General features: G+C 41.0%; 1 protein-coding gene and 1 non-coding gene across 2 annotated transcripts in view; one reads left to right on the top strand and one right to left on the bottom strand.

The window, feature by feature from the left end:
• Positions 1-216: 216 nt before the first annotated feature.
• Positions 217-342, bottom strand: LOC135275035 (U4atac minor spliceosomal RNA). Its single transcript, XR_010342757.1, has one exon. It is a non-coding gene; the product is annotated as a U4atac minor spliceosomal RNA (small nuclear RNA).
• A 5,090-nt stretch (positions 343-5,432) lies between these two features.
• Positions 5,433-25,642, top strand: part of MCC (MCC regulator of WNT signaling pathway) — a 461,802-nt gene continuing 441,592 nt past the window's right edge. The window contains exon 1 of the mRNA XM_012470094.3: positions 5,433-5,590. Within this exon, the coding sequence (XP_012325517.1) occupies positions 5,433-5,590 (158 nt within the window). The remainder of the gene's footprint in view (positions 5,591-25,642) is intronic.

Genomic DNA, 25,642 nt, shown 5'->3' with positions numbered 1-25,642 from the left:
ATTTTTGTATTTTTTATAGAGATAGGGTTTTGCCAAATTGGCCAGGCTGGTTGAACTTGGGAGGCCGAGGTGGGCAGATCACTTGAGGTCAGGTTCAACCTCAAGTGATCTGCTCACCTCGGCCTCCCAAATTGCTGGGATTATAGGCATGAGCCATTGCACTCAGCTGCCTTTTCTTTTTTTTTTTTTTCTTCACATGGAAAAGTGAATTTTCATTTTACTGAAAATTGCACCAAGGTAAAAGCAAACCTTTAGCTCAGGCAGGTGTGTCGTGTAGGCGCTAGCAGTACTGCCCTCACTGTGCGCTCATTGGACGTAGCACAACCCCGAGAAAAAGATGGTTGCATATAGTCTTAGTTTAGGTAAATCAAATTTTAAGGGACAGGCACCAGATTATCAAGTTTGCAAAGCGCTGCAGTTGTTTTGTTTATTTTAACTCGTAATTTTAGACATATGGGGTGGGATATCTTGTAATGTGTAGAGTGTTTTCTGAAATGTACTATATAAATAGAAGAGAAAAGCTGAATAAGAACATAGAGGTTGAGCTATGTACTCATCTCAGATAAATACATGAAACCTTTGAATTATGACATAACCAGTGCTGTTAGATTTATGGCAGTAGGTGTACATCCCTCACTCTTTAAGAGAGTGGCTCTCACTCAAAGCTCCTCCTTTATATTTATCATCTTTATATTCATATGGCATCTCTATTTTCAATGTCTTACAAATTTCTCTCTCTCGTTAACCGTTTAGGCTGAAATTTCACGTTTCATATCAACTCAGAAGCAAATTTTCATCTTGGATGTTGAACCTATCTGCTCAGCCGTTTCTGAGTTACCCAAGCATGCAAAAAATGTTTAGGAAATGTGTCAAGATTCACTTTTTGGGTGTTTAAATTTAATTCAAACTTGTTTAAATTTAAACATCCATAGCTGTTATACATATTCTGTAAGGAGAAAAATATTCTTTGCTTTGAAATATAATTGGTTGGGCTTTACTGTCCATTCTGTGTACATGAACTGTGGTTATAGAGAGATGTGTTCAAATTTTGCAAAATCCTTTGGATTTCCAGACCCTCCATGTATGTTGTACTTAGAAAAATGCTTTTTTATTTCTTTTTCAGTCTTAAACTGTCATTTCTCTAGAAAAATTTGAGTATAACAACTCCTGTCTGGCTGTATTGTCAAACAACAGAAGTTTTATTCTATAAAAATTAGAAAAATTAGGACTAAAAAATTATATATATATAAATTTAAATATATATATACTTTTGGGCTTTGGTTCTTGTTTTGTTGTAGATAGGAATATTTGTGTTGCTGGTAGCAACTTTCAATAAAATATTATTAGATAGTAGATAGTGTCTTAGTCTGTTTTCTGTGGCTTATAACAGAATACCTGAACCTGGGGTAATTTACAGAGAAATGAAATTTGTTTATTGCAGTTCCAGAGGCTGGGAAGTCCAAAGTTGAGGGGCCACATTTGGTGAAGAGCCTTCTTGCTAGTGGGAACTCTGCAGGCTGAAGATGGCACAGAGCATTGGACGGCAAAGGGGCTGAGTATGCTAGCTCAGGACTCTCTTCCTCTTGTTGTAAAGCCAACGGTCCCATTCCCATGATTACCCATTAATCCAGGAATGGATTTAATCCATTTACGAGGGAAGGGCCTTCATGACCCAACCACCTCTCAATACAGCTACATCGGGAATTGTTTCAACATGAATTTCAAATGGGTACAAACATTCAACCATAGCAATCTGTCCCTGGCCCCCTCAAACTTATGTTCTTCTCACATACAAATACATGTATTTCATTCTGGTAGCCCCAAAGTCTTAACTTGTTCCAGCACCAACTCAGAAATCCAAAGTCCAGAATTTCATCTTCCTGTGAAATCAAAGCAAATTATCCACTTTCAAGATACAATAGTGGTACAGGCATAAAACAGACATTCCCATTCCAAAAGGAAGGAATAAACAAAAAGAAAACAGCAACAGACCCCAAGGAAGTCCAAAACCTAGCAGGGAACACATTACATCTTAAAGCTGGAGAATAATCTTTTTTGACTCCATGTGCTGCCTCTTGGACACACTAGAGCAAGGGTTGGGCCCCCAAGGCTTTAGACAGCCCTGCCTCTATGGCTTTGCTGGGTGCAGCCCGTATAGCTGCCCAGTACAGGTTGGAGCCTCATGCCTGAAGCTTTCCCAGGCAGATGTTGCATACTGCTAGTGACTCCACAGTTCTGGGGGTCCCGGAAGTGGTCCTGGTCCCACAGCTCCACTGGGCATTGCTCTGTTGGAAACTCCCTGCAGCAGCTCTGACCCCACATTTCTGTTTAACACTGCCCTAATTGGAGCTCTCTGCAGTGCTCTTCCCTTGTTACAAGTCTTTGCCTGGACCCAGGCTTTCAGCAAAAATCCTTTGACATCTAAGTGGAGGCCCCCACACCTCCACAGCTCTTGCTTTCTGCAAATCTGAAGAATTATAATAGTACCATATGGATGCCATTAAGGCTTATGGCTCTTATCTTCTTGAGTGGCAGGTCAATTCATACCTGGAGCTGCTCGAACCACAGATGGCATGTCTAAGAAGCACTGTACCAGAATTTGGGAAGCAAAGACCTGAGAGAGCCCTGGGCAGCAAGCCCATGAAAAGTGCCTTGGGTCTGTCTCTTGAAGCCATTCTGTCCTCCTGTCTCTGAGTCTGTGATGAGAGGGGCAACTCAATGTTCTCTGAAATGCCATTGAGGTCTTTTGTTCTCTTGATGATACTTTCTCCCTTTACTAATCTCCTTAGCAAGAGGTTGCTGGGCTACGCTCTTTGGTTTCCTCTCCCAAACACATCGTTTCACTCTTTACATAGCCAGACTGAGAGTTTTCCAAATCTTTCCACTTTGCTTCTCTTGTGATTATAAATTCCCTCTTTAAGGGTTTTGTCCCCCCCTTACAGCTTGATGTAAGTGGTTAAAAGTAGCCACGCAGCAGCCTGAATGCTTTACTGCTTAGATATTTCTTTGACCAGATACCCTAGTTTGTCTCTCTCAAGTTCAGCCTTCCACAATGTCCTCAGGCATAGACACAGTTCATTCAAATTCTTTGTCAATTTATAACAAGGATGGCCTTTACTCCATTTTCCAACTCATTCCTCAGTTCCATCTGAGACCTTGTCAGAATGGCCTTTACTGTCCACGGTTCCATCAGCATTCTGATCATGACCATCTAACCAATTTCTAAGGAGTTCCAAACTTTCCCTGTTCTTCTTGCCTTCTAAGCCCTTTCTATAACCTAGGCTTTTTCTAGACTGCTGCTTCATTCTTGTAGCCTCTGCTCATTACCCAGTTTCCAAGCTGCTTCTACATTTTCAGGTATTTGTTGTTAACACTGCACTCTTGGTACTAATTTCTGGTCTAGTCCATTTTCTGTTGCTTAGAACAGACTACCTGAAACTAGGGTGATTTATAAAGAAATGAATTTATTTCTTACAGTTCTGGAGACTGAAAAGTCCAAGGTCAAGGAACCACCTTGCTGGTGGGGACTCTGCAGAGTCCCCAAAACAGGGCAGAGCATCACATGGCAAGGAAGCTGAGCCTGTTAGCTCAGGTCTCTCTTTCTCTTCTTATAAAATCACTAGTCCCACTCCCATGATAACCCATTAACTCAATAATCCATTAATCTACGATTCCAGCGCCCTGAAATCTTGGGAACTTAGAGAATTATAAAGAGGTAGGACTAGGTGGATGGGGTGGAGGGGGCAGAAAGAGGGCAGAGTTCCCTTCCCTCTGACCTGGCAGATGTTCCCAAGACATATGAACTTGTTCCAGTTATCTATTGCTGCATAACAAACCACCTCAAAACCTGATGGCTTAAAACAACAATTCTTAATTATTAACTTCACAACTCTGGCGGTTGGTTAGCCAGTTTTGCTCAGGGTCCCTAATGCAGTTGCAGCATCCAGAGCTCATGTCTGGCACCTAGTCTGGGAAGATTCAAAGATCCGGGGGCTAGAACAGCTTTAGCTCTTTGGTCATCGTTTTTTTTTTTTTACATGGTTTCTCTGCATGTTTTCTCCAGCTTCAGGGTAGCCAAACTTCTTTTCAGGAAGCTCAGGGCTTCAAAGGTATGTGTTCCAAGGGAGAGAGCCAGTGGAATCTTCACTGCCTTTTCTAACCTAGCCTCAGAAGTCAAGGCAATCACAAGTCCAGTCAGGTTTAGGGGAAGCAACAGACTCCACTTCTTGATGAGGGATGCACCAAAAAATCTGTGAACATATTTTGAAACCACCAGAGAACTTCACAGGCCTCTGGCAGAAAATCTAGGACAGAATAATGAGTCATTCACTAAACCACAAATTGCTTCATTGCGGTTCCCCTATGGGGGAATGGTGCAGTGTTTAAAGGCTCCTGCTCTGGCGTTAGGCTGCCTGGGCTTGCCTCTTCCCTGACACTTACTAAACCTGGAACCTTGACCAGGTCTTGGTACCTCAGGTTTCTTATCTATAAATTGGGAACAATGAGAGTTAACATTTGTTGAGCACTTAGTACGTGTCGGACACTGTCCTAACTGCATTATGTATGCTCTCCTTTAATACACAAGATAACCCTATGAGGTACTTATCTATTAATACTTCCTAAGTCATAGGATTGATAGTAAAAGAGGCATCTTCCAGGTCTGTAATGTGGATCAAATGAGACCATCTATTATGTTTGCTCTTGGCATTATTAAAGCTGTCGGGGACAAATTCTAGTGATGCCTGGCCAGTACAGTGAGCCGTTTCCAGAAATGGACCCAAAGTGCACAATGCCACACAGGACTGCAGACTGTTCCCAGTACAGAGTGGAAGCCAAGATCGGGGCTGCTAGGGCCAGGTTTCTTGACAGGTGTCAAAATTTCATAAAAAGGCCACTCATTCCGGTTCTCACTGGGTGATATGGGTACAGAGCCTGGAACATTCCTGGAAAGTGAGATGACAAGCACCGTTTTGAGTTTGCAGAACGGGAGTGTTTATAGTTTTTCTGGAAAAGGAATCCACGACTCCCGGCGGTCGGAGGAGTTCCGCCAGAACACCCGCCCTCTGCCTGAAGCGTCCCCAAGTGTCCGGGGCCCACGTCGTGGCCAGATGCACAATGCTGACACCATTCCCGGGGCCCTCCAGAGTATTCTGCCTCCTCTCGCGTTCCCGTTGCTACCCTTGGCTTCCTGACTGCTCCAGCCACCTTCTCCTCCTCCCTCTTCCCTGAGGTGCCCACTCGGGCAATTCCAGGGCACGCATCTTCCCAGCCCGGGCAAAACCCGGAGAGGTGGAATCCCTCGCCCGGAGCGCCCCGGCGGCCACTGGGCATGCTCCGTTGTCAGGCAGGTTCTGGGCTGCAGGCAGCTTGCGCTCCCGGCGGATTCCTGCAGCGGCCGCGCGTCCTTCTCCTCCCAAGCAGGGAGCGGGCGCATGATGGCGGCCGTGGCGGCAGCGGCTGCGGGGAGCGCCAGCAGCGGCGGCGGCGGCGGCGGCGGCAGCAGCAGCGACACGTCCAGCACCGGCGAGGAGGAGAGGATGCGGCGCCTCTTCCAGACGTGCGACGGCGACGGGGACGGATACATCAGCAGGTACGCGGGGAGGTACGAGGAACCGGCTGGGGCGACATCAGCCCGTCCGCGCGCCCTTGACCCCTGCTCTGCCCCCTCGCCCCAACTTGCGGCAAGTTGCTGAGAAGCTCGCGGGAAAAGTTGGCCGCGACTCCGAGAGCGCGTTGCCGGCTCGGCCATCAAGGCCGAAGGGCTGCTCTGTTCGCCTTCCGGGGGTGCCAGTTGGTCCAACTTTTCCCAGCGCAGTCTTTGTCTAGGCGTTGGGAGATATCTCCTTAGGATGCGCACCCTCCCCAGGGCCCTGAGCATTCCTCCCTGTGGGAAAAGGAGTTCTGGCCGCTTGTCCCAGGTAGGAGAGGCTGCCCTACAGCCTCGGGGTCTGGGCGTCAAGATGCTGCGGCACGGGGCAGCGATCTACCCGGCTGCTCGGTGGACAGCCCGGGGCCGCACCGGGAGGAGATGCGCTCTCAGCGACAGCCCTGGACATGGAAATAACCTGCGAAGAACTTTCTTGTGCCGCAGAACCCCTGAATTCCAAACTTAAGAGCCCAAAGAATGGGCATTGTTTGCCACCCAGTATTGATTTAAACACACTAGCCTGAGGGGAACGAAGCGCTCAGGAGCAAACTGGGTTTAGACCCGACCCCTACCCAGCTCTGTGCGCTGACCAGGTGAACCTCGCAGGGTGGCTCCGGGCGCCTTAGCGCCTCCATTCCCAAACTTTGGGGTGTTTGCTTCGGATCCCATCCCCCAGACCCTCTACAGGGGCGGTGTTTAAGCTTTGTGCCTCCTGGCTTGGCCAAATAATTACTTCTGGCAAAATTTGTGTCACTTAGACTCTCGTGGTGAGGAAGGCAATCGTAACGTTTTCTGGTATGCTTCTATGAAAGGTTGACACTGGCCACTGAAGACTTAGTATCCGTGGGAATTTGAATTGCCTTGGATGAAGGGGCAGCCAAAGTTGTGCATTACATGTTTCTTTAGTCTTTGTCTTGGTGATGCTAAAGACCGTTTCTGATTGTCCTGATTGTCCCTGATTGTCCCTGCCTACCAAAAAAAAAAAAAGAGTACAGAATTTTTCCCTTAAAAATTTAAAAAAGCTCTCTTAAACAGGTAATTTAACATGTAAGAATTTGCAATTACAAATAATTATTTGGGACTCAACTCAATTTTTATCATTCTTAGGTGAATTTTTATTACTTTTCTGAAATTTTACTGAGAAACTTTAGAAAGATATCAGAAAACTTGGAGTAATTCTGCTCAGAAGTGAAAATAATATGTAATTCTGATTGACCCCACGCAAGTTTTTATCAGGAAGTCTTTCCATATTTTGGTTCTGGGATTTAAAAAAATTTTTTCATTATACAGTTTTCTTTTTTGTTTTCCTGCTTGAAAGGTTATTATCTTGTTTGCAACAATAAAAGCAATCTCCATTCAACTTTGGATGCAATTTTGTTTATTTATTTATTTTGAAACAGAATCTTGCTCTATCACCCAGGCTGGAGTGCAGTAGTCTGATCTTGGCTCACTGCAACTTCCTGCCTCCTTGTTCAAGCAATTCTCCTGCCTCAGCCTCCCAAGTATTTGGGATTACAGGCGCCAACCACCACACCCTGCTACTTTTTGTATTTTTAGTAGAAAAGGGGCTTAACCATTTGGCCAGGCTTGTCTCAAACTTCTGACCTCCAGTGATCCACCCGCCTCGGCTTCCGGAAATGCTAGGATTTCAGGCCTGAGTCACTGCTCCCGGCATGGATGCAAAAAAGTTTAATTTCTCACCGGCAAGAGTGCATATAGAAAACTACCAGCATGCTATCCTTCTTTTCTAATTTGGCCTATTAATATATTCCTTTATCTGAACTGTACTTTCTGTATAAATACTCACATTATTTTTGGTGATCTACCCTGGAGGATAATGAATTCTGTAAGCATAATTTGAGAACTCTTGTTTTGGAGGGTGAGGCATTGTGTGTGTAAGTGGATGGTGATAAAGAAGCCGTTTTGGATTGGAGTAGAAACTGGCTGGGGCAAAAGTGGAAAAAGTTGTTAACATTCCTTGAGCCACATTAATGTGTCTGCTTAAAAGTTTCAAGGTATATGTAGTGATGAACCCTAAATCATAACTTTAACTGTGGGTGGAGCTTCCCTGGAAATTAGGCTGTAGCAGAATTGCCATGTAGGAGAAGTTTAGAGATCGCAATCTAGGGCAGCAAGGAACTTGTCTGGAAGTGTGTTTACATAGTAAGCACAGTTTTACCTGGAATTTATGTTTATGTGGTGTGACTTGGGGAATGGGGTTAATGAAGATAGGGGGCATTAAATGACTCCCTCTCCGAAGTCACTTTTCTGTGCTGCTTTCGTTTAGTGACCTGTACTTGCCATTCTGTAGTGGGTGATGTGGTTTGGAGAGTTGTGCATTTTCTGTTTTATCAGGCATGACAGTTGGTCTTTTTACATTAAAACCTTAAAAACTTTGGATTCATCCAGAGACGTTAAGTTTATGTTTTTGGTAGACAGCTTTATCTGTTAGGATTTCAGATGACTATATGTCATCACAGTAATCTAACCACAGTCAAAGAAGGGTTGGCTTTGTCACCTACTGGAAATCTGGAGGTAGGTTATCTAGGTTGGGGCAGCAGCTCTGCAGTGGTGTCAGTGCCCATCTACCTTCTACTTTTCTCCAACACCATTTTTCACATAAACCGTTCATCCTCATGGTTATCTCATAGTCCAACGATGATTGCCCTGTCTCCCTCCTCATCCCCAAATTCTAGGGAAGAAGTTGTAAAAGGAAATGAAAATAAGTGGTGCCTCTATCATTAAAGCAGAGCTTTCCCAGATCCCTTAATTGACATCTTATTGGTCAAACTACATCACCTAACCATGCCTACTGCAATAGAGTCTGAGGAAGCATGTAATTCAACTAGGCACATTACCTCCTAAACAAAATCTAGGTTCTGTTACTAAGAGCAGGAAATAGACATTGGATGGGCAAGTAGCAGTTAATGCCTATAATAACTCCCCCATCTCACCATGATAATCCACGTTCAACTATATTTGCCCTGGTCCTCTGCCTAGCCCTCATTCTAAACAGGTGTAGGCTGGAAATTTTAAGTTTAGGGGAAGGCTAAGTGGAAGAGAAACTGGGCCATGAGGGGAAATGTCAGGGAGATAAGGGGTGGTGCTTTGTGCTTTCAGCATTTTCTTGTCTCAGTCTTTCCATCAGGCTGACAAAAAAAGGCATCAGCTAACTAGATTCTTGGAATTGCTGCTTCTGCCAAGGAACTTTAGCCTGTAAAAGGGACCCAGAATCATCCCCATTTATAGTTAAGATGGAGCAGAAAGCTATGATCAAGTGGCTCCAAACTGTGGCTGGGACCCTGCTGGATTTGGGCAACACAGTGAGATCACAGTAAGCTCTTTCAGTGCATTTCATTAACCTTACAATGACTTTACCCTGTATTTTATGGCACTGGATTTTTTGGACCCTGCATATCATACTATAGAAGGTGGTAGAGGTTGCTCTATTTGTTGAAATTATTTTTCCTTTGGAATTTTAAAGCTTTTTGTTTTTATTGTTCAATATAAGAAACTGCTTATGTTGAACATATCTTTGACAAATATTGAAAGCCAGCACTTATATTTTGAGTTCCCAAGTCTCAGTTCAAATGTTGATGCCTTAGAGCTTCCTTGACCACTGTATCAAACAGGTTTGCTTTATCCTGCCATTGTTGTCCATCCTAGTGCTGATTGCTTTCTTTCAAACTGCTCTTTACAACCTACAGTTGCATTTCTGTTTCCTACTTTGCCTGTTTATTATCATTCTGTCACTAAATTTAGTCTTCCTGAGGGCAGAAATCATGTCTGTTTTCTTACAGTAGGCTCAGTGCTTAGCACAGTATCTACCATGTAGCACACAATCAGCAAATTCTGATGCAAAAGTGGCCAATAATAAACAGTGGTATGCTCATGTATATTGGAAAATGTTTCAAACATTTTCTTTTCCAGATATTGTTCACATTTGTGTAATATTTTAAAAATGTATTTTTTTAACTTTTATTTTAAGTTCAGGAGTACATGTGTAGGTTTGTTACATAGGTAAACTTGTGTATGGGAGTTTGTTGTATAGATGATTTCATCACCCATTCCTAGTACCCATTAGTTATGGGTACTAAGCCTAGTACTCATTAGTTATTTTTCCTGATCCTCCTCCTCCTCCCAACTTCCACCCTCTGATAGGCCCCAGTGTGTGTTGTTTCCCTCTATGTGTCCATGTGTTCTCACCATTTAGCTCCCACTTATATGTGAGACCATGTGGTATTTGGTTTTCTAATCCTGTGTTATAGTTTGCTAAGGGTAATGGCCTTCAGCCCCATCCACGTCCCTGCAAAAGACATGATCTAGTTCTTTTTTATGACTGCATAGTATTCCATAGTATATATATATACACCATACTTTCTTTGTCTGCTCTTTCAACAATGGGCATTTACTTTGGGTTCATGTCTTTACTATTGTGAACTGTTCTGCAGTGAACATATAGGTGACGTTTCTCCAGGGAAGACATAGACATAGCCACTATGCACATGAAAAGATGCTCAGCATCATTAGCCACTAGGGAAAGGCAAATTAAAACCACAGTGGGATTCTACTTTACACCCACCAGGAAGGCTATAACCAAAACCTGGGATAATAATGTGTTGATAAGGATGTGAAGAAACCAGAACCCTTATATATCACTGGTAGGAATGTGAAATGATGCAGGTACTTTGGCAAACAGTCTATCAGTTCCTCTAAAACATAAACATAGAATTGGCCTATGACCCCAGCAATTCTACTCCTAGATATATAGCCAGGAAAACTGAAAATACATGTTCACCCAAAAACATAAATAAATGTTCAAAACAACATTATTTATAATAGTCAAAAGCTGTACCCACATGTTCATCATCTGATGAATGAATAAACAAGATGCTGTGTATCCATGTAATGGAATATTTTTCAGCCATAAAAAGGAATGAGGTACTAATACATGCTACAACAAGGATAAGCCTTGAAAACATTAACGCTAAGGGAAAGAAGCCAGTCACAAAAGGCCACATATTATATTATTCCATTTTTGTGAAATGTCTACAGTAGACAGTTTTATAGACATAGAAAGCGGATTAGTGGTTACTCAGGTTTGTGGGTAATGGGAAAAATAGGCAAATAAGAGCTAAAGACTATGGGGTTTATTTTTCTGAAGTGATAAAAGTGTTCTAAAATTGATTGTGGTGATAGTTTTACAGATCTGTGAATATAGTAAAAAACAATTGAATTTTAATGGGTGAACATAATGGTATATGAATTATAGCTCAACAAAGCTGTTAAAAAAGATTTATATTTGTTGTAATGTCATTATTTAATTAATTAATTTAATTATTGTCCTATTATTGACTATTTAGATTGTTTCTAATTATTTGTTTTAGAATTTCAGTAAATCTGAGTTGCCAAAGACTAGGACAAACCATTATTTTATGTACCAATTAAAACATGGCAAAATACTTATTACCACTTAGAATTTTTGAATTCTTACTGAAAGGACTCCCTTAAAATTGTTAAGTTACAGATTTTTGTCATATTGCACTCTTGTAATACATAAAAAGGAAAATAGGATAATCAGATTGTTTAAAATAATTCTAAAACATCTTCACATTTAAAATCCAAGTCTTGGCCAGCTGTGATGGCTCACGCCTTTAATCCCAGCGCTTTGGGAGGCTGAGGCAGGTGGATCTCTTGAACCTAGGAGTTCAAGACGATCCTGAGCAACATGGAGAAATCCTGTCTCTATGAAAAAAAAAAAATACAAAAATTAGCTAGGCTTGGCAGCTTGCACCTGTAGTCCTGGCTACTCAGAAGGCCGAGGTGGGAGGATCACTTGAGCCTAGGGAGTCAAGGCTGCAGTGAGTTGTGAATACCCACTGTACTTGGCCTGGGTGACAGAGCAAGACCCTGTCTGAAAATAAAATAAAATTAGGAAAAATAATAAAATCCAAGTCTTCCAAATCACTTTTTGATTTAGAGTATTGATGTTGTATTTTACATCAATCTCTGTGACATCAAAATATTTAGGGATGCAGCATAGTATTTTCTATAGTATTTTCTTCGAACATGCCTACACCTTTTCTGCAAGTATTGATGTTGACATTTCTGATCTTACTAGAAGGTGTTGATGGAAGTTTCTCAGACAGTAACCACAACTTGTATTGTTGAGGAAGCATTGAGGTTTGCAGTTATCTAGTCATTTTACAAGGAATAACAACCTGATTCACACCAAGCAAGCAATGGTAACTATGTTGGTACAAGGCCAACAAATTTTAAGAAACATTCACATTTCACAGTGTTAAACTGTACATCTTAAAAGTTTTGAAATATGGTATTTTATATAATGCTGGAATAAACAACTTCATTGTTCCATGTACTGTTATTAAAGAATTCGTCAAAACTGAAGTTATCGGTGAAATGTATGAGCTAAAATTGCTTGCAGGCACTTTGTTCAATCCTCCTTAAACAACAGCAGCAATAACTGTAAACAACAAAAGGTTTTTAGATTTAATGGAGAATATGGTAGTTTGCTTAACTAAAGAACTACAAATTTATATACATCTTAAACATACTCTACTATTCTCCCTTATTCAGTGTTAGCAGAAATTGAACTTGGGGAGGCAAGACAGAAAAGTCATCTGACTTTTAAAGGGTTGAGAGAGTCACTTGAACCAAAGGTAAGTGGAACAGAAAGACTATCACCTCTAGATTCCTTGTCTCATGGTAAAGTAGATTCTCATGACAAATTATAAAACCTGCAATATATTTATTCTACTTGGAAGCAGTAACTCTGGAAAACAATTTTTAAAAGAAAGCCTTTGTGAGATTCAAATGGCAGCATAACCAAAGCCAAGCATCAAAGAAACTGAATAGCACTGAAAGCCTCAAAGCTACAATGAAACCATAGTGTCACTAGGAAAAGTATAATCTGAACCTAAGTGGGAGAATAAAGAAGAAAAAAGAAAAACCGTTAAAACAGCCATAAAGCAATCAGCCTACCAAGATAAGTCAAAGAAAAATATGATCCTATTTCATTTTTTAATTAGGTTGAAAAAACACCGTACAGAACTCCCTTTGAGGTAGCTCAAGATAAAAAGTAGAGCCCTACTTAGTTAGGATTGTAAAGTAACATGGGAGAGAATTTTGAAGAGGGCACATTGGTGTTATGAACATTCACATACAAGTGAAACTGTATTACTTTTGAGAAGAGCTAACTGATATGCAGTATTTTCTGATTTACTGACATGCAGTAAAATGAACCCATTTAAAATGTATATTTCAATGAGTTTTGATAAATTTATATACCCATATAACTACCACCACAATCAGGATTGATTTTCATAACACAAGTTTCCTGTGCCGCTTCCTAGTCCATTGCTACCCCAAACCCAGTCCCCTGCAACCTCTGACCTGCTTTCTGTTACCACAGATTAGATTTGTCTTTTAGTATTTCACATACATGGAATCATACAGCATGCATTACTTTTGTTTCTGATTTTTTTTGAGCAACATCATGCTTGTGAAATTCATGCATAGTTTTACATGTATCAGTAGTTCCTTTTACTTACTAACATTTCATTGTATGAAGGTATCACAATTTGTTTATCTGTTCATTAATTGATGGACATTTAGGTTGTATCTAATTTGAAGCTATTATAAATAAAGGCATTATGAACATTCAGGTACAAGTGAAACCATATTACTTTTGAGAAACAGGATTATTTATTTCAGATAAGATACAGCTAACATGTACGGAGTGTTCACCAGGTATTCATATAGCTTACATAATGCTCACAGTACAGAAACAAAGGGAAAGAAAGTGGATAATCCTGACAAATAATGAGAGAAGCCATAATAATAGGAAGGACTCTCTGCAAGACTGGCAAGAGACTGCTTTGCCTGAGGAACATGATGCCACATTATTGGATCACAGATTCTTCTTATCTATAGACTCTTAAAGCCCAGAGCTTCCAAACCTCAGTCATTTGTCCACCATCTATACTCTTTCCATATCTCTGACCTCAATCTCTCCCTTGAATTTAAGACAGTGATATGCAGTAACTGCATACTTGACTTCCATGTATGATGGCATCCCAAACTCACGACTTACAAAGCTGAATTCCTGACACCTCTCCCTCAGTTTTCTCCATTTCAGTAAATGGCTACTCCCTTGATAGAGGCTCAAGTCAAAAACTTGTAGTCTTCTTGCATTCTCATCTTTTCAAATGCTACATCCAACCCATCAGCAACCCAACCAACTCTTTAAAATATACCTAATATCCAACTGTGTCTTACCATCTTCCTTTCTACCACCGAGGTCCAAACCATCACTTGTTTCTCACCAAGTCTATTATAATAGACTCCTACTTCTACCCTTGCTTCCTCTACATTCCATACCCAAGGCCCAGGCATACAGCAGCCAGGTAACCAACTAAAGCGTCTGTCAGATTGTGTTATTTCTCTGCAACCTAGTGGAAAGAGCCCTGGATCAGAGCCAGGAAAGTTGGGTTTTCTCTAGGCTCTGCCACTGTGTGAGTTGGCACCAGATCCTCCTCTGTCTTAGTGTCATCACCAAAAAGTGGAGTGATACTGCATTCTTCATATTGTATTCATACTATATTTTTCACCTCTAAAAGTTGCATTTGAACATATGGAGCTTATTTTTAACTTTTAAAATTCTTGTCTGCTAATTCCATCATCCCTGTCATTTCTGGGTCTATTGATTTTTCTCGTGGTTATGGAACTTACTTCTGCTTCTTTGCATGCCTAGTTATGTCAATTGGATGCCAGATATTTTAACTTGTTGGGTGCTGGTTTTTATATTGTATTCCTATACTTCGTTCTGGCTTGCAGTTGAGTTTGGCTCTTTTGGAAGCTTGCCTTTAAGCTTTGTTTGGCATAACTAGAGCAGTCTTTAGACAATGGCTAATTTATTATGGCTAAAGACTGCCCTAGTCATGCCAAACTAAAGCATACTCTCCACATCCTTGGAGCTCCTTTTATCTAAGGCATTCCTTCCTCTTCCCCCTACACCACAAATTTTTTTTTTTATCTTTTATTTTTTATTTTTATTGCATTTTAGGTTTTGGGGTACATGTGAAAATCATGCAAGGTTGTTGCATAGGTGCATACGTGGCAGTGTGATTTGCTGCCTTCCTCCCCTTCACCTATATGTGGCATTTCTCCCCATGCTATCTCTCCCCAACTCCCCACCCCTCACTGTCCCTCCCCTATTTCCCCCCAACAGACCCCAGTGTGTGATGCTCCCCTCCCTGTGTCCATGTGTTCTCATTGTTCAACACCCACCTATGAGTGAGAACATGTGGTGTTTGATTTTGTGTTCTTGTGTCAGTTTGCTGAGAATGATGGTTTCCAGGTTCATCCATGTCCCCACAAAGGACGCGAACTCATCGTTTTTGATGGCTGCATAATATTCCATGGTGTATATGTGCCACATTTTTCCTGTCCAGTCTATAATTGATGGGCATTTGGGTTGGTTCCAGGTCTTTGCTATTGTAAACTGTGCTGCAATGAACATTCGTGTGCATGTGTCCTTATAGTAGAACGATTTATAATCCTTTGGATATATACCCAGTAATGGGATTGCTGGGTCAAATGGAATTTCTATTTCTAGGTCCTTGAGGAATCGCCACACTGTTTTCCACAGTGGTTGAACTAATTTACACTCCCACCAACAGTGTAAAAGTGTTCCTATTTCTCCACATCCTCTCCAGCATCTGTTGTCTCCAGATTTTTTAATGATCGCCATTCTAACTGGCATGAGATGGTATCTCAATGTAGTTTTGATTTGCATTTCCCTAAGGACCAGTGATGATGAGCATTTTTTCATATGCTTGTTGGCCTCATGTATGTCTTCTTTTGTAAAGTATCTGTTCATATCCTTTGCCCATTTTTGAATGGGCTTGTTTGTTTTTTTCTTGCAAATCTGTTTTAGCTCGTTGTAAATTCTGGATATCAGCCCTTTGTCAGACGGGTAGGCTGCAAAAATTTTTTCCCATTCTGTTGGTTGCCGATTCACTCTATTGACTGTTTCTTTCGCCATGCAGAAGCTGTGGAGTTTGATCAGGTCCCATTTGTCTATTTTGGCTTTTGTTGCCAATGCTTTTGGTGTTTTGGTCATAAAGTCCTTGCCTACGCCTATGTCCTGAATGGTTTTGCCTAGGTTTTCTTCTAGGGTTTTTATGGTGTTAGGTCTTATGTTTAAGTCTTTAATCCATCTGGAGTCAATTTTAGTGTAAGGTGTCAGGAAGGGGTCAAGTTTCCACTTTCTGTATATGGCTAGCCAGTTTTCCCAACACCACTTATTCAACAGGGATTCCTTTCCCCATTGCTTGTTTTTGTCGGGTTTGTCAAAGATCGGGTGGTTGTAGATATGTTGTGTTGCCTCCGACGCCTCTGTTCTGTTCCATTGGTCTATATCTCTGTTTTGGTACCAGTACCATGCTGTTTTGATTACTGTAGCCTTGTAGTATAGTTTGATGTCTGGTAGTGTGATGCCTCCTGCTTTGTTCTTTTTGCTTAGAATTGACTTGGCTATGCGGGCTCTCTTTTGGTTCCATATGAAGTTTAAGGTGGTTTTTTCCAGTTCTGTGAAGAAGGTCATTGGTAGCTTGTTGGGGATAGCGTTGAATCTGTAAATTACTTTGGGCAGTATGGCCATTTTCACGATATTGATTCTTCCTAACCATGAACATGGAATGTTTCTCCATCCGTTTGTGTCCTCTCTTATTTCGTTGAGCAGTGATTTGTAGTTCTCCTTGAACAGGTCCTTTACGTTCCTTGTTAGTTGTATTCCTAGGTATTTTATTCTCTTTGTAGCAATTGTGAATGGCAGTTCGTTCTTGATTTGGCTCTCTTTAAGTCTGTTATTGGTGTATAGGAATGCTTGTGATTTTTGCACATTGATTTTGTATCCTGAGACTTTGCTGAAGTTCCTTATCAGTTTCAGGAGATTTTGGGCCGAGACGATGGGGTCTTGTAGATATACAATCATGTCATCTGCAAATAGAGACAATTTGACTTCCTCCTTTCCTAATTGAATACCCTTTATTTCCTTTTCTTGCCTGATTGCTCTGGCTAGAACTTCCAGTACTATATTGAACAGGAGTGGTGAGAGAGGGCATCCTTGTCTAGTGCCAGATTTCAAAGGGAATGCTTCCAGTTTTTGCCCATTCAGTATGATATTGGCTGTCGGTTTGTCGTAAATAGCTTTTATTATTTTGAGATACGTTCCGTCAATACCTAGTTTATTGAGAGTTTTTAGCATAAAGTGCTGTTGAATTTTGTCGAAGGCCTTCTCTGCATCAATTGAGATAATCATGTGGTTTTTGTCTTTGGTTCTGTTTATGTGGTGAATTACATTTATAGACTTGCGTATATTGAACCATCCTTGCATCCCCGGGATGAATCCTACTTGATCATGATGGATAAGCTTTTTGATGTGCTGTTGCAGTCGGCTTGCCAGTATTTTATTGAAGATTTTTGCATCTATGTTCATCATGGATATTGGCCTGTAGTTTTCTCTTCTTGTTGAGTCTCTGCCGGGTTTTGGTATTAGGATGATGTTGGTCTCATAAAATGGTTTGGGAAGGATTCCCTCTTTTTGGATTATTTGGAATAGTTTCAGTAGGAATGGTACCAGTTCCTCTTTGTATGTCTGGTAGAATTCGGCTCTGAACCCCTCTGGACCTGGGCTTTTTTGGGGTGGTAGGCTCTTAATTGCTGCCTCGACTACAGCCCTTGTTATTGGTCTATTCAGGGTTTCGACTTCTTCCTGGTTTAGGCTTGGAAGGAGGCAACTGTCCAGGAATTTATCCATTTCTTCCCGGTTTTCTAGTTTATGTGCATAGAGTTGCTTGTAATAATCTCTAATGATGGTTTGTATTTCTGTGGAATCTGTGGTGATATCCCCTTTATCATTTTTTATTGCATCTATTTGGTTATTCTCTCTTTTCTTTTTTATTAGTCTGGCTAGTGGTCTGTCTATTTTGTTAATCTTTTCGAAAAACCAGCTCCTGGATTTATTGATTTTTTGTAGGGTTTTTCGTGTCTCTATCTCCTTCAGTTCTGCTTTGATCTTAGTTATTTCTTGTCTTCTGCTAGGTTTTTGAGTTTTTGTGATCTTGCTCCTCTAGCTCTTTCAATTTTGACAATAGGGTGTCAATTTTAGATCTCTCCTTTCTTCTCATGTGGGCACTTATTGCTATATATTTTCCTCTAGAGACTGCTTTAAATGTGTCCCAGAGATTCTGGTATGTGGTGTCTTCGTTCTTGTTGGTTTTGAAGAACATCTTTATTTCTGCCTTCATTTCAGTGTTTATCCAGTCAACATTCAGGAGAAAGTTGTTCAATTTCCATGAGGCTGTGCGGTTCTGGGTTGGCTTCTGAATTCTGAGTTCTAACTTGATTGCACTGTGGTCTGAGAGACTGTTTGTTATGGCTTCCGTTCTTTTGCATTTGCTGAGGAGTGATTTACTTCCAATTATGTGGTCAATTTTAGAGTAGGTGTGATGTGGTGCTGAGAAGAATGTATATTCTGTGGATTTGGGGTGGAGAGTTCTGTAAATGTCTATTAGGTTTGCTTGTTCCATGTCCAAGTTCAAGTCCTGGATATCCTTGTTAATTTTCTGTCTCGTTGATCTGTCTAATATTGACAATGGGGTGTTGAAGTCTCCCACTATTATTGTGTAGGAGTCTAGGTCTCTTTGTAATTCTTTAAGAACTTTCCTTATGTATTTGGGTGCTCCTGTATTAGGTGCATATATTTTAGGATCGTTAGCTTTATTTGTTGCATTGATCCCTTTACCATTATGTAGTGTCCTTCTTTGTCTCTTTTGATCTTTGTTGCTTTAAAGTCTATTTTATCAGAGATGAGAATTGCAACTCCTGCTTTTTTTTGCTCTCCGTTTGCTTGGTAAATCTTCCTCCATCCCTTTATTTTGAGTCTTTGTGTATCCTTGCATGTGAGGTGGGTTTCCTGGATACAGCACACTGATGGGTTTTGGCTTTTTATCCAATTTGCCAGTCTGTGTCTTTTGATTGGGGCATTTAGTCCATTTACATTTAGGGTTAATATTGTTATGTGTGAATTTGATCCTGTCATTTTGATGCTAGCTGGCTGTTTTGCCCATTGGTTGATGCAGATTCTTCATTGTGTTGATGCTCTTTACCATTTCGTGTGTTTTTGGAGTGGCTGGTGCTGGTTGTTCTTTTCTATGTGTAGTGCCTCTTTCAGGAGCTCTTGTAAAGCTGGTCTGGTGGTGATGAAATCTCTGAGTTCTTGCTTGTTCACAAAGGATTTTATTTTTCCTTCACTTATGAAGCTTAGTTTGGCTGGATATGAAATTCTAGGTTGAAAGTTATTTTCTTTAAGGATGTTGAATATCGGCCCCCACTCTCTTCTGGCCTGTAGGGTTTCTGCTGAGAGATCTGCTGTGAGTCTGATGGGCTTCCCTTAGTGGGTAACCCTACCTTTCTCTCTGGCTGCCCTTAGTCTTTTCTCCTTCATTTCAACCCTGGTGAATTTGATGATTATGTGCCTCGGTGTTGCTCTTCTAGGGGAATATCTTTGTGGTGTTCTCTGTATTTCCTGGACTTGAATATTGGCCTGTCTTGCTAGGTTGGGGAAGTTTTCCTGGATAATATCCTGGAGAGTATTTTCCAGCTTGGATGCATTCTCTTCGTCACATTCAGGTACCCCTATCAAACGTAGATTAGGTCTTTTCACATAGTCCCATATTTCTTGTTGGCTTTGTTCATTCCTTTTTACTCTGTTTTCTCTAATCTTGCCTTCTCGTTTTATTTCATTGAGTTGATCTTCTACTTCTGATATCCTTTCTTCTGCTTGGTCAATTCGGCTATTGAAACTTGTGCATGCTTCGCGAAGTTCTCGTGTTGTGTTTTTCAGCTCCATCAATTCACTCATATTCCTCTCTAAGTTGTCCATTCTCATTAGCATTTCATCAAGTCTTTTTTCAAGGTTCTTAGTTTCTTTGCATTGGGTTAGAACATGTTCTTTTAGCTCACGAAAGTTTCTTATTATCCACTTTCTGAAAGCTGATTCTGTCATTTCATCACACTCATTCTCCATCCAGTCTTGTTCCCTTGCTGGTGAGGAGTTGTGCTCCCTTGTAGGAGGAGAAGTGTTCTGATTTTGGGTGTTTTCATCCTTTTTGCTCTGGTTTCTTCCCATCTTTGTGGATTTATCCACCTATCGACTTTGTAGTTGCTGTCTTTCTGATTTTGGTAATTTTAAGTCTGCAGCAGCAGAACTCCTAAACCCCCTTTTTCTTCCCTCGCGGTGTTCTGTCCCAGGGATTTAGGGCTTTATGATTTTCTGCTGTCTTGTTGTTGCTTTCCCTGCCCACAAGGTGGCAGCCTAGTCACACTCTGCCTGCAGAGGCTTCGCTGAGCTGCTGTGGGCTCTGCCCAGCTTCCTTGTGAACTTCCCTGCAGTCCTGTTTATATGGGTGTAGTTAGAACTGCTTCCGCTATGTTGGCCCGCCCCTGTAGTGACGGAGTCTCTGTAGTGGCGGGTTACCTTGGTTACCGCAAATTGCCCTGGGAACTGCAGGGTGTGTCCTAATGGGGGACGCCCCTCCCCTACAGAGCTGGACCGACGACCGGGGTTCAGTTGTGTTTCCTGTGGCACTTTCTTTGCCCAGGAGTCTTCTGGCTTGACTCCCCGTTTCAGCTCCCCTTGCTGGCTTACCGGGGACTTGGTCTCACTCACTCTGCAGGAGGAGCCACTGCCCCTGCCTCAGGGCGCACGCCAAGCGGCTGCACCAGTCAAACCAGCCGTGCTGGTGACCCGTGGGGCTCTTCCGCCTGTGAATCTCCTGGTCTGTGGGCAGTAAAAATCCGCTGCCCAGTGAGCCATTGCATCAGCTGAAGCGGTGGCTCTGAGATTCATGGCGCGTTTTTGCCCGGGAAATCTCCTGGCTTGACTCCCTGTTTCAGCTCCCCTTGCTGGCTTACAGGGGACTCGGTCGCACTCACTCTGCAGATGGAGCCGCTGCTCCCTGCCTCAGGGTGCAGGCCTAGCGGCCACACCACTCAAGCCAACAGCGCTGGCAACCTGTGGTGCTCTTCCCCCTGTGAATCTCCTGGTCTGTGGGCAGTAAATATCCGTCTGGAAATGCGGCGTCCACTCACCCTCTGCGCTTTCTCTCGGAGCTGCAATCACGAGTTCCTCCTAATCGGCCATCTTGGATCTCTCCGACTGTCCCTACACCACAAATTTAATCTGTCTCAGCTTCCCTGAATTTTGTTCTCTCTCTCCTCAACTAAGTGAGACCACTGGGTGCAGATTGGATTTTCCCTCCTGTTCTGCAGCCGATAGATAAGTTGGTGTAAGTGTAGGCTCATCTCGCTTGTTGCCCTTTACTCATGGATTGTATTCTTTTTTTTTTTTTTTTGAGACGGAGTTTCGCTCTTGTTACCCAGGCTGGAGTGCAATGGCGCAGTCTTGGCTCACTGCAACCTCTGCCTCCTGGGTTCAGGCAATTCTCCTGTCTCAGCCTCCTGAGTAGCTGGGATTACAGGCATGTGCCACCACGCCCAGCTAATTTTTTGTATTTTTAGTAGAGATGGGGTTTCACCATGTTGACCAGGATGGTCTCGATCTCATGACTTTGTGATCCACCCGCCTCGGCCTCCCAAAGTGCTGGGATTACAGGTGTGAGCCACCGCGCCCAGCCAGATTGTATTCTTATGCTGTTATATAATGTCTGAAAATCATTATTTCATGTATTTTGTCTTGTTTTCTAGCTGTTTTAGGTGGAACAGTAAATCAAGCCTCTGTGTTTCTGTTATGACCTGCTTTCTCTTTTTACTGAGTGTTTCAAAGTGAGCCTGCCTATTTGGAAGCACTCTGTTTATTGTTTATATATAATTTTAAAAATAACACTTACAGCAATACCTTAACCAATTTACTGGTTTTTTTTAGCAGCTACCTGCAGTCTAGGCCCACATGTCTTTTCTTTTAATAGCTAATATTATTGAGTGCTTACTGGATGCTATGCTGCACCAAATAAGCACTTAGTCTGCATGATCTCATTTAATACTCATTACTTTGAGAAAGGAATTTTTATTATAGAATTTAAAGATGAGAAAAACAGGTTCAGAGTTATTGTTATTTGCTCAAGTTTCTACAGTTAGTAAGACCTGGATTCAAACTTATGTTTAACAAATGAAGGTCTTGACCACTACTTGATGTGGCTTTTCACATACATTTCTTTAAGGTATATTTAAATAGCTTTATTGAGATATAATTGGCATACTACATAATTAACCCATTTAAAGCATACAATTAAATGGTTTTATATATTCAGAGTCTTGTAACAATCATTGCAATTATTTTTAGAATAGTTTCATCACCTCAAAAAGAAACCCTGTACCCATTAGCAGTCACCCAATTTCCCCCAACTACCCCAGCCCTAGGCAGCCGCTAGTCTACTGCCTCTCTAGACTTGCCTGTTGTGGACATTTTACATTCTGTGGCCTTTTAATGCTTGTGTTTTGATACTGTTACTAAAAAGCCTTTGTTTAACCAAAGGTTAGAAATAATTTAAATGTTTTCTTTTAAGAGTTTTACAGTTTTAGCTCTTATATTTAAGTCTGTGATCTATTTTGAGTTAATTTTTGGGTATGGTATGAAGAAGGGATCCAGCTTTATTCCTTTGAATGTGGATATTCAGTTGTCAACAGTCATTTGTCGAAAGGACTAGTCTTTTTCCCATTTTCTTGACTCCCTTGTTAAAAACTACTAGACCATAAATGGAAGAATATAGTTCTGGAATCTCAAGTCCTTTCCATTACTCTAAATGCCTATCCTTGTACTAGTACCACACTGTCTTGATTACTGTTGCTTTGTTCTAAGTTTTGAAATCAGGAAGTGTGAATTGTCCAATTTGTTCTTTTTCAAGATTTTTAGTTGGTGGTTGGGCCCTTGAGTATTCATACAAATTTTAGGATTAGCTTTCAATCTTTTCAAAAACTGCAGCTGAGAGTTTTATAAGGATTGTGTTAAAAATCTGTAAACCAATTTAGTTCCATGCATGTTTTTCAGGGTATTTTTGATTTTTCCTCTGGCCCACAATGTAATTTTACAGTCTTTTTATTTTGAGTCAGCATTATCAGTGGAAGTCTAAAGTAATAATGGAGTGTGTTTACAGAAACCTTTATAGTTTACAATCAGACCGTATATTATTTTATGTAATCTTTGCAAAAGGAATTAATAGGTGAGGAGCTAAGGTAACATAGCTTCTTGAGGGTATTTCCCACCATACATGCTGCCTAGCTTACATGAGAAAACTTACTTTCCTTTAACGTCTTAAAGTCCTTTACTTTTTAATTTACCAAAGCTCTATGGCGAGGGTGATTTTTCATTTTATAACTGCCTTCTTAGCATCAGGAATGGCATTTAAAATGTTGGTATTTGCATTCTAAATGAAATGACATGGGAGTCTCAGCTGGAGAGACTCTCTGTTGTTCCATGAATTGAAAATCTCTTTAATTCTTAGTCTCAGAGTGGAAGCCATATGGAGAGAAAGGGCATTTCCTTAGAGGACAGTTAATTGTCAGCTTCTCATTGTCATTTCAAAATGCCAGTTTAAATATGTAAATGAGTCATCACTAAATGTATGCCATTATCAATGACTAACTGATGGGAGAAAAAAGATGGCTAGGTAGAAGAACTCTCTGGACCTATTACTTCTTCAAACATTTGGATCCCTGTCACCTAACAAAGTGAAAAAGTAAATTGAACAAATTTCTAGATTGACTAATAAGCATTAAGTATGACTAATAAGCATTAAACGTTTGTCTGATGTAACTCTTAGTTGAATATTTACTTGTGGAACTGTTGTTGGAAAATTCTAGATAGATGAGTTTTGTGTTTAATTATTTAAAACATTCACATCAATGATATAGAAGATACTTGAAAGAGCATTTAGACTTAATGTTGGTGTTAATTGGACATCTATTCAATATTACGGCAAGTGACATTGTTTAGTACACCTGTTGTCTATTGTTTAAAACTTCCACATGCCCAAATTTGTAGTATAGATAAAGCAAGTGAAAAAATAGATGGGGTGAAGGAAAGCTTTTTCATAACGATGTGGCTTCATTTCCTTTAAATGTCATAATTTTGCATTTATTTATAAAATTTCAGAACTTCTTTCTAAGAAGTGAGAAGCTTAACAAAATATTCTGCATTAGAGGTTAATGCTTTCAGGAAAGGGCTTTATTTGTACAATCCTATGTGCTGTGTCTTAAGCTGACTTTATTTCACAGTAATAAACAAGGTGAAAGTCACTGAGAAAATTGTTGGGGAAGTATTTACTCTTCTGAAAATGTGTTGGCAGTTTTATATTTATTATAGGCAAAGGATAAAATCAGTGCGGCTAATCCCTCTCTCCTTTTCTGGTTTGCTAAGCTACTTCATCTCTAACCAGGATTATTATCCTGGTATTCTAATCTGCAGGCTTGCCCCCTCCAGGACTCTCAGCACTGACACTCAAGTCATTTTTCTATATCTCATAACTGAGCAGGCAGCTCTTCCTAAAATCCTTCAACAGTTGCCTGTTCCTTACAGATAAGTTCAGACTCCTTCTAGGGGCATTTAATTTAAGGCCCTGCCCATCTGGCATGGGACTGCACTCCCCCTCCAGCATTATCTCTTGCTGCATTCCTCTCTCACTCCCGCGTGCCAGACTGCTCCAAGCATCGGTGCTGTGCACGTGCAGCTCCCCATAAGTGCCTTTCGCTCCCCCTTACCTATTTGGTGAGCACCCTCTCATTTTTTTCTAGGCTGTTTCCATCAGCTCCTCCTCTATGGACACTTTCCTGATGCCCTAGCACCTTGCACATACTCCTACAGCAGCACTGCTCACATTTTATATTCTCATCGTTTTCATTTCCTTTCTCCCTATACTCAAGGCAGAGACCATGCTTTCTTGTCTTTTGCCTTTGTAACCTCAGGGACCAGCACTTAATAGAAACACTTCAAATGCTTGATAATTTTTAGAAAAAGGTTTATCAGCTTTTTGTCCAATTTAGCTGAGGAATTTATATTTTGAAAATATGTACTAGGTGCATTTTACCTAGTCTAAAAGGTCAGTGTGACCAAACTTCAGTGCCCCTGCGAGTAACTGGTCATGTAACTAGATACGTCACACAGCACTTTCTAATCAGTATCATCATATTCTTCTGAGACTTTTTCTATCAGCTTTTTCAGGACTGAAATAGTTTGATTTTTATGGATTGTGTGTACTAGCTCAGGATTTTAGTGGTAGTATATTCTTACGGAAAGGCATGCTGTTTAAGTTAGTCTCTACTGGGCAGCTGTCTGGTTGTTTGTGAACTCACCCTGATAAATCCACAGTTTCTCTTTAGTAGTAGTTGTTATTATCCAATTCCTTCAATTCCATGCAGTAATAGTATTTTCAAAAGCACTGAACTCTTGGTTAGGATTTTTTGTCACTTAAATAAAGGTTATGTGATGGAGTAAACCCAAAAACTACTCATAATTTTGTGTTCCAGTTGTTATTGAAAAGTTGATGGATAGTTGCCCACACAGTATTTTATATATATACATATATATATATATATATATATATTTTTTTTTTTTTTTTTGAGACAGGGTCTTGCTCTGTCATCCAGGCTAGAGTGTAGTAGTGTGATTATAGCCAACTGCAGCCTCACATTCCTGGGCTCAAGCAACCCTCCTGCATCAGCCTTCTAAGTAGCTGGGACTAGAGGCATGCACCCCCATGCCCAGCTAATTTTAATTTTTTTTCTAGAGATGAGGTCTCACTGTATTGCCTGGGCTGGTCTCAAACTCCTGTACTCAAGTGATCCTCCTGTCTTGTCCTCCCAAAGTGCTGGGATTACAGGTGTGAGCCACTGCAACCAACCAGTTCTATCTTGACTACTCCAGGGTATATAAAAGTTTAGAAAGAGATGCTTAAA

This window comes from Aotus nancymaae, unplaced genomic scaffold, assembly GCF_030222135.1.
Source record: "Aotus nancymaae isolate 86718 unplaced genomic scaffold, 86718_ANA_hifiasm-v0.15.2.pri h1tg000014l, whole genome shotgun sequence".
Taxonomy (NCBI): Eukaryota; Metazoa; Chordata; class Mammalia; order Primates; family Aotidae; genus Aotus; species Aotus nancymaae.
The sequence above is the reverse complement of the archived record's forward strand: the minus strand, read 5'-3'. Positions and strand labels throughout refer to the sequence as shown.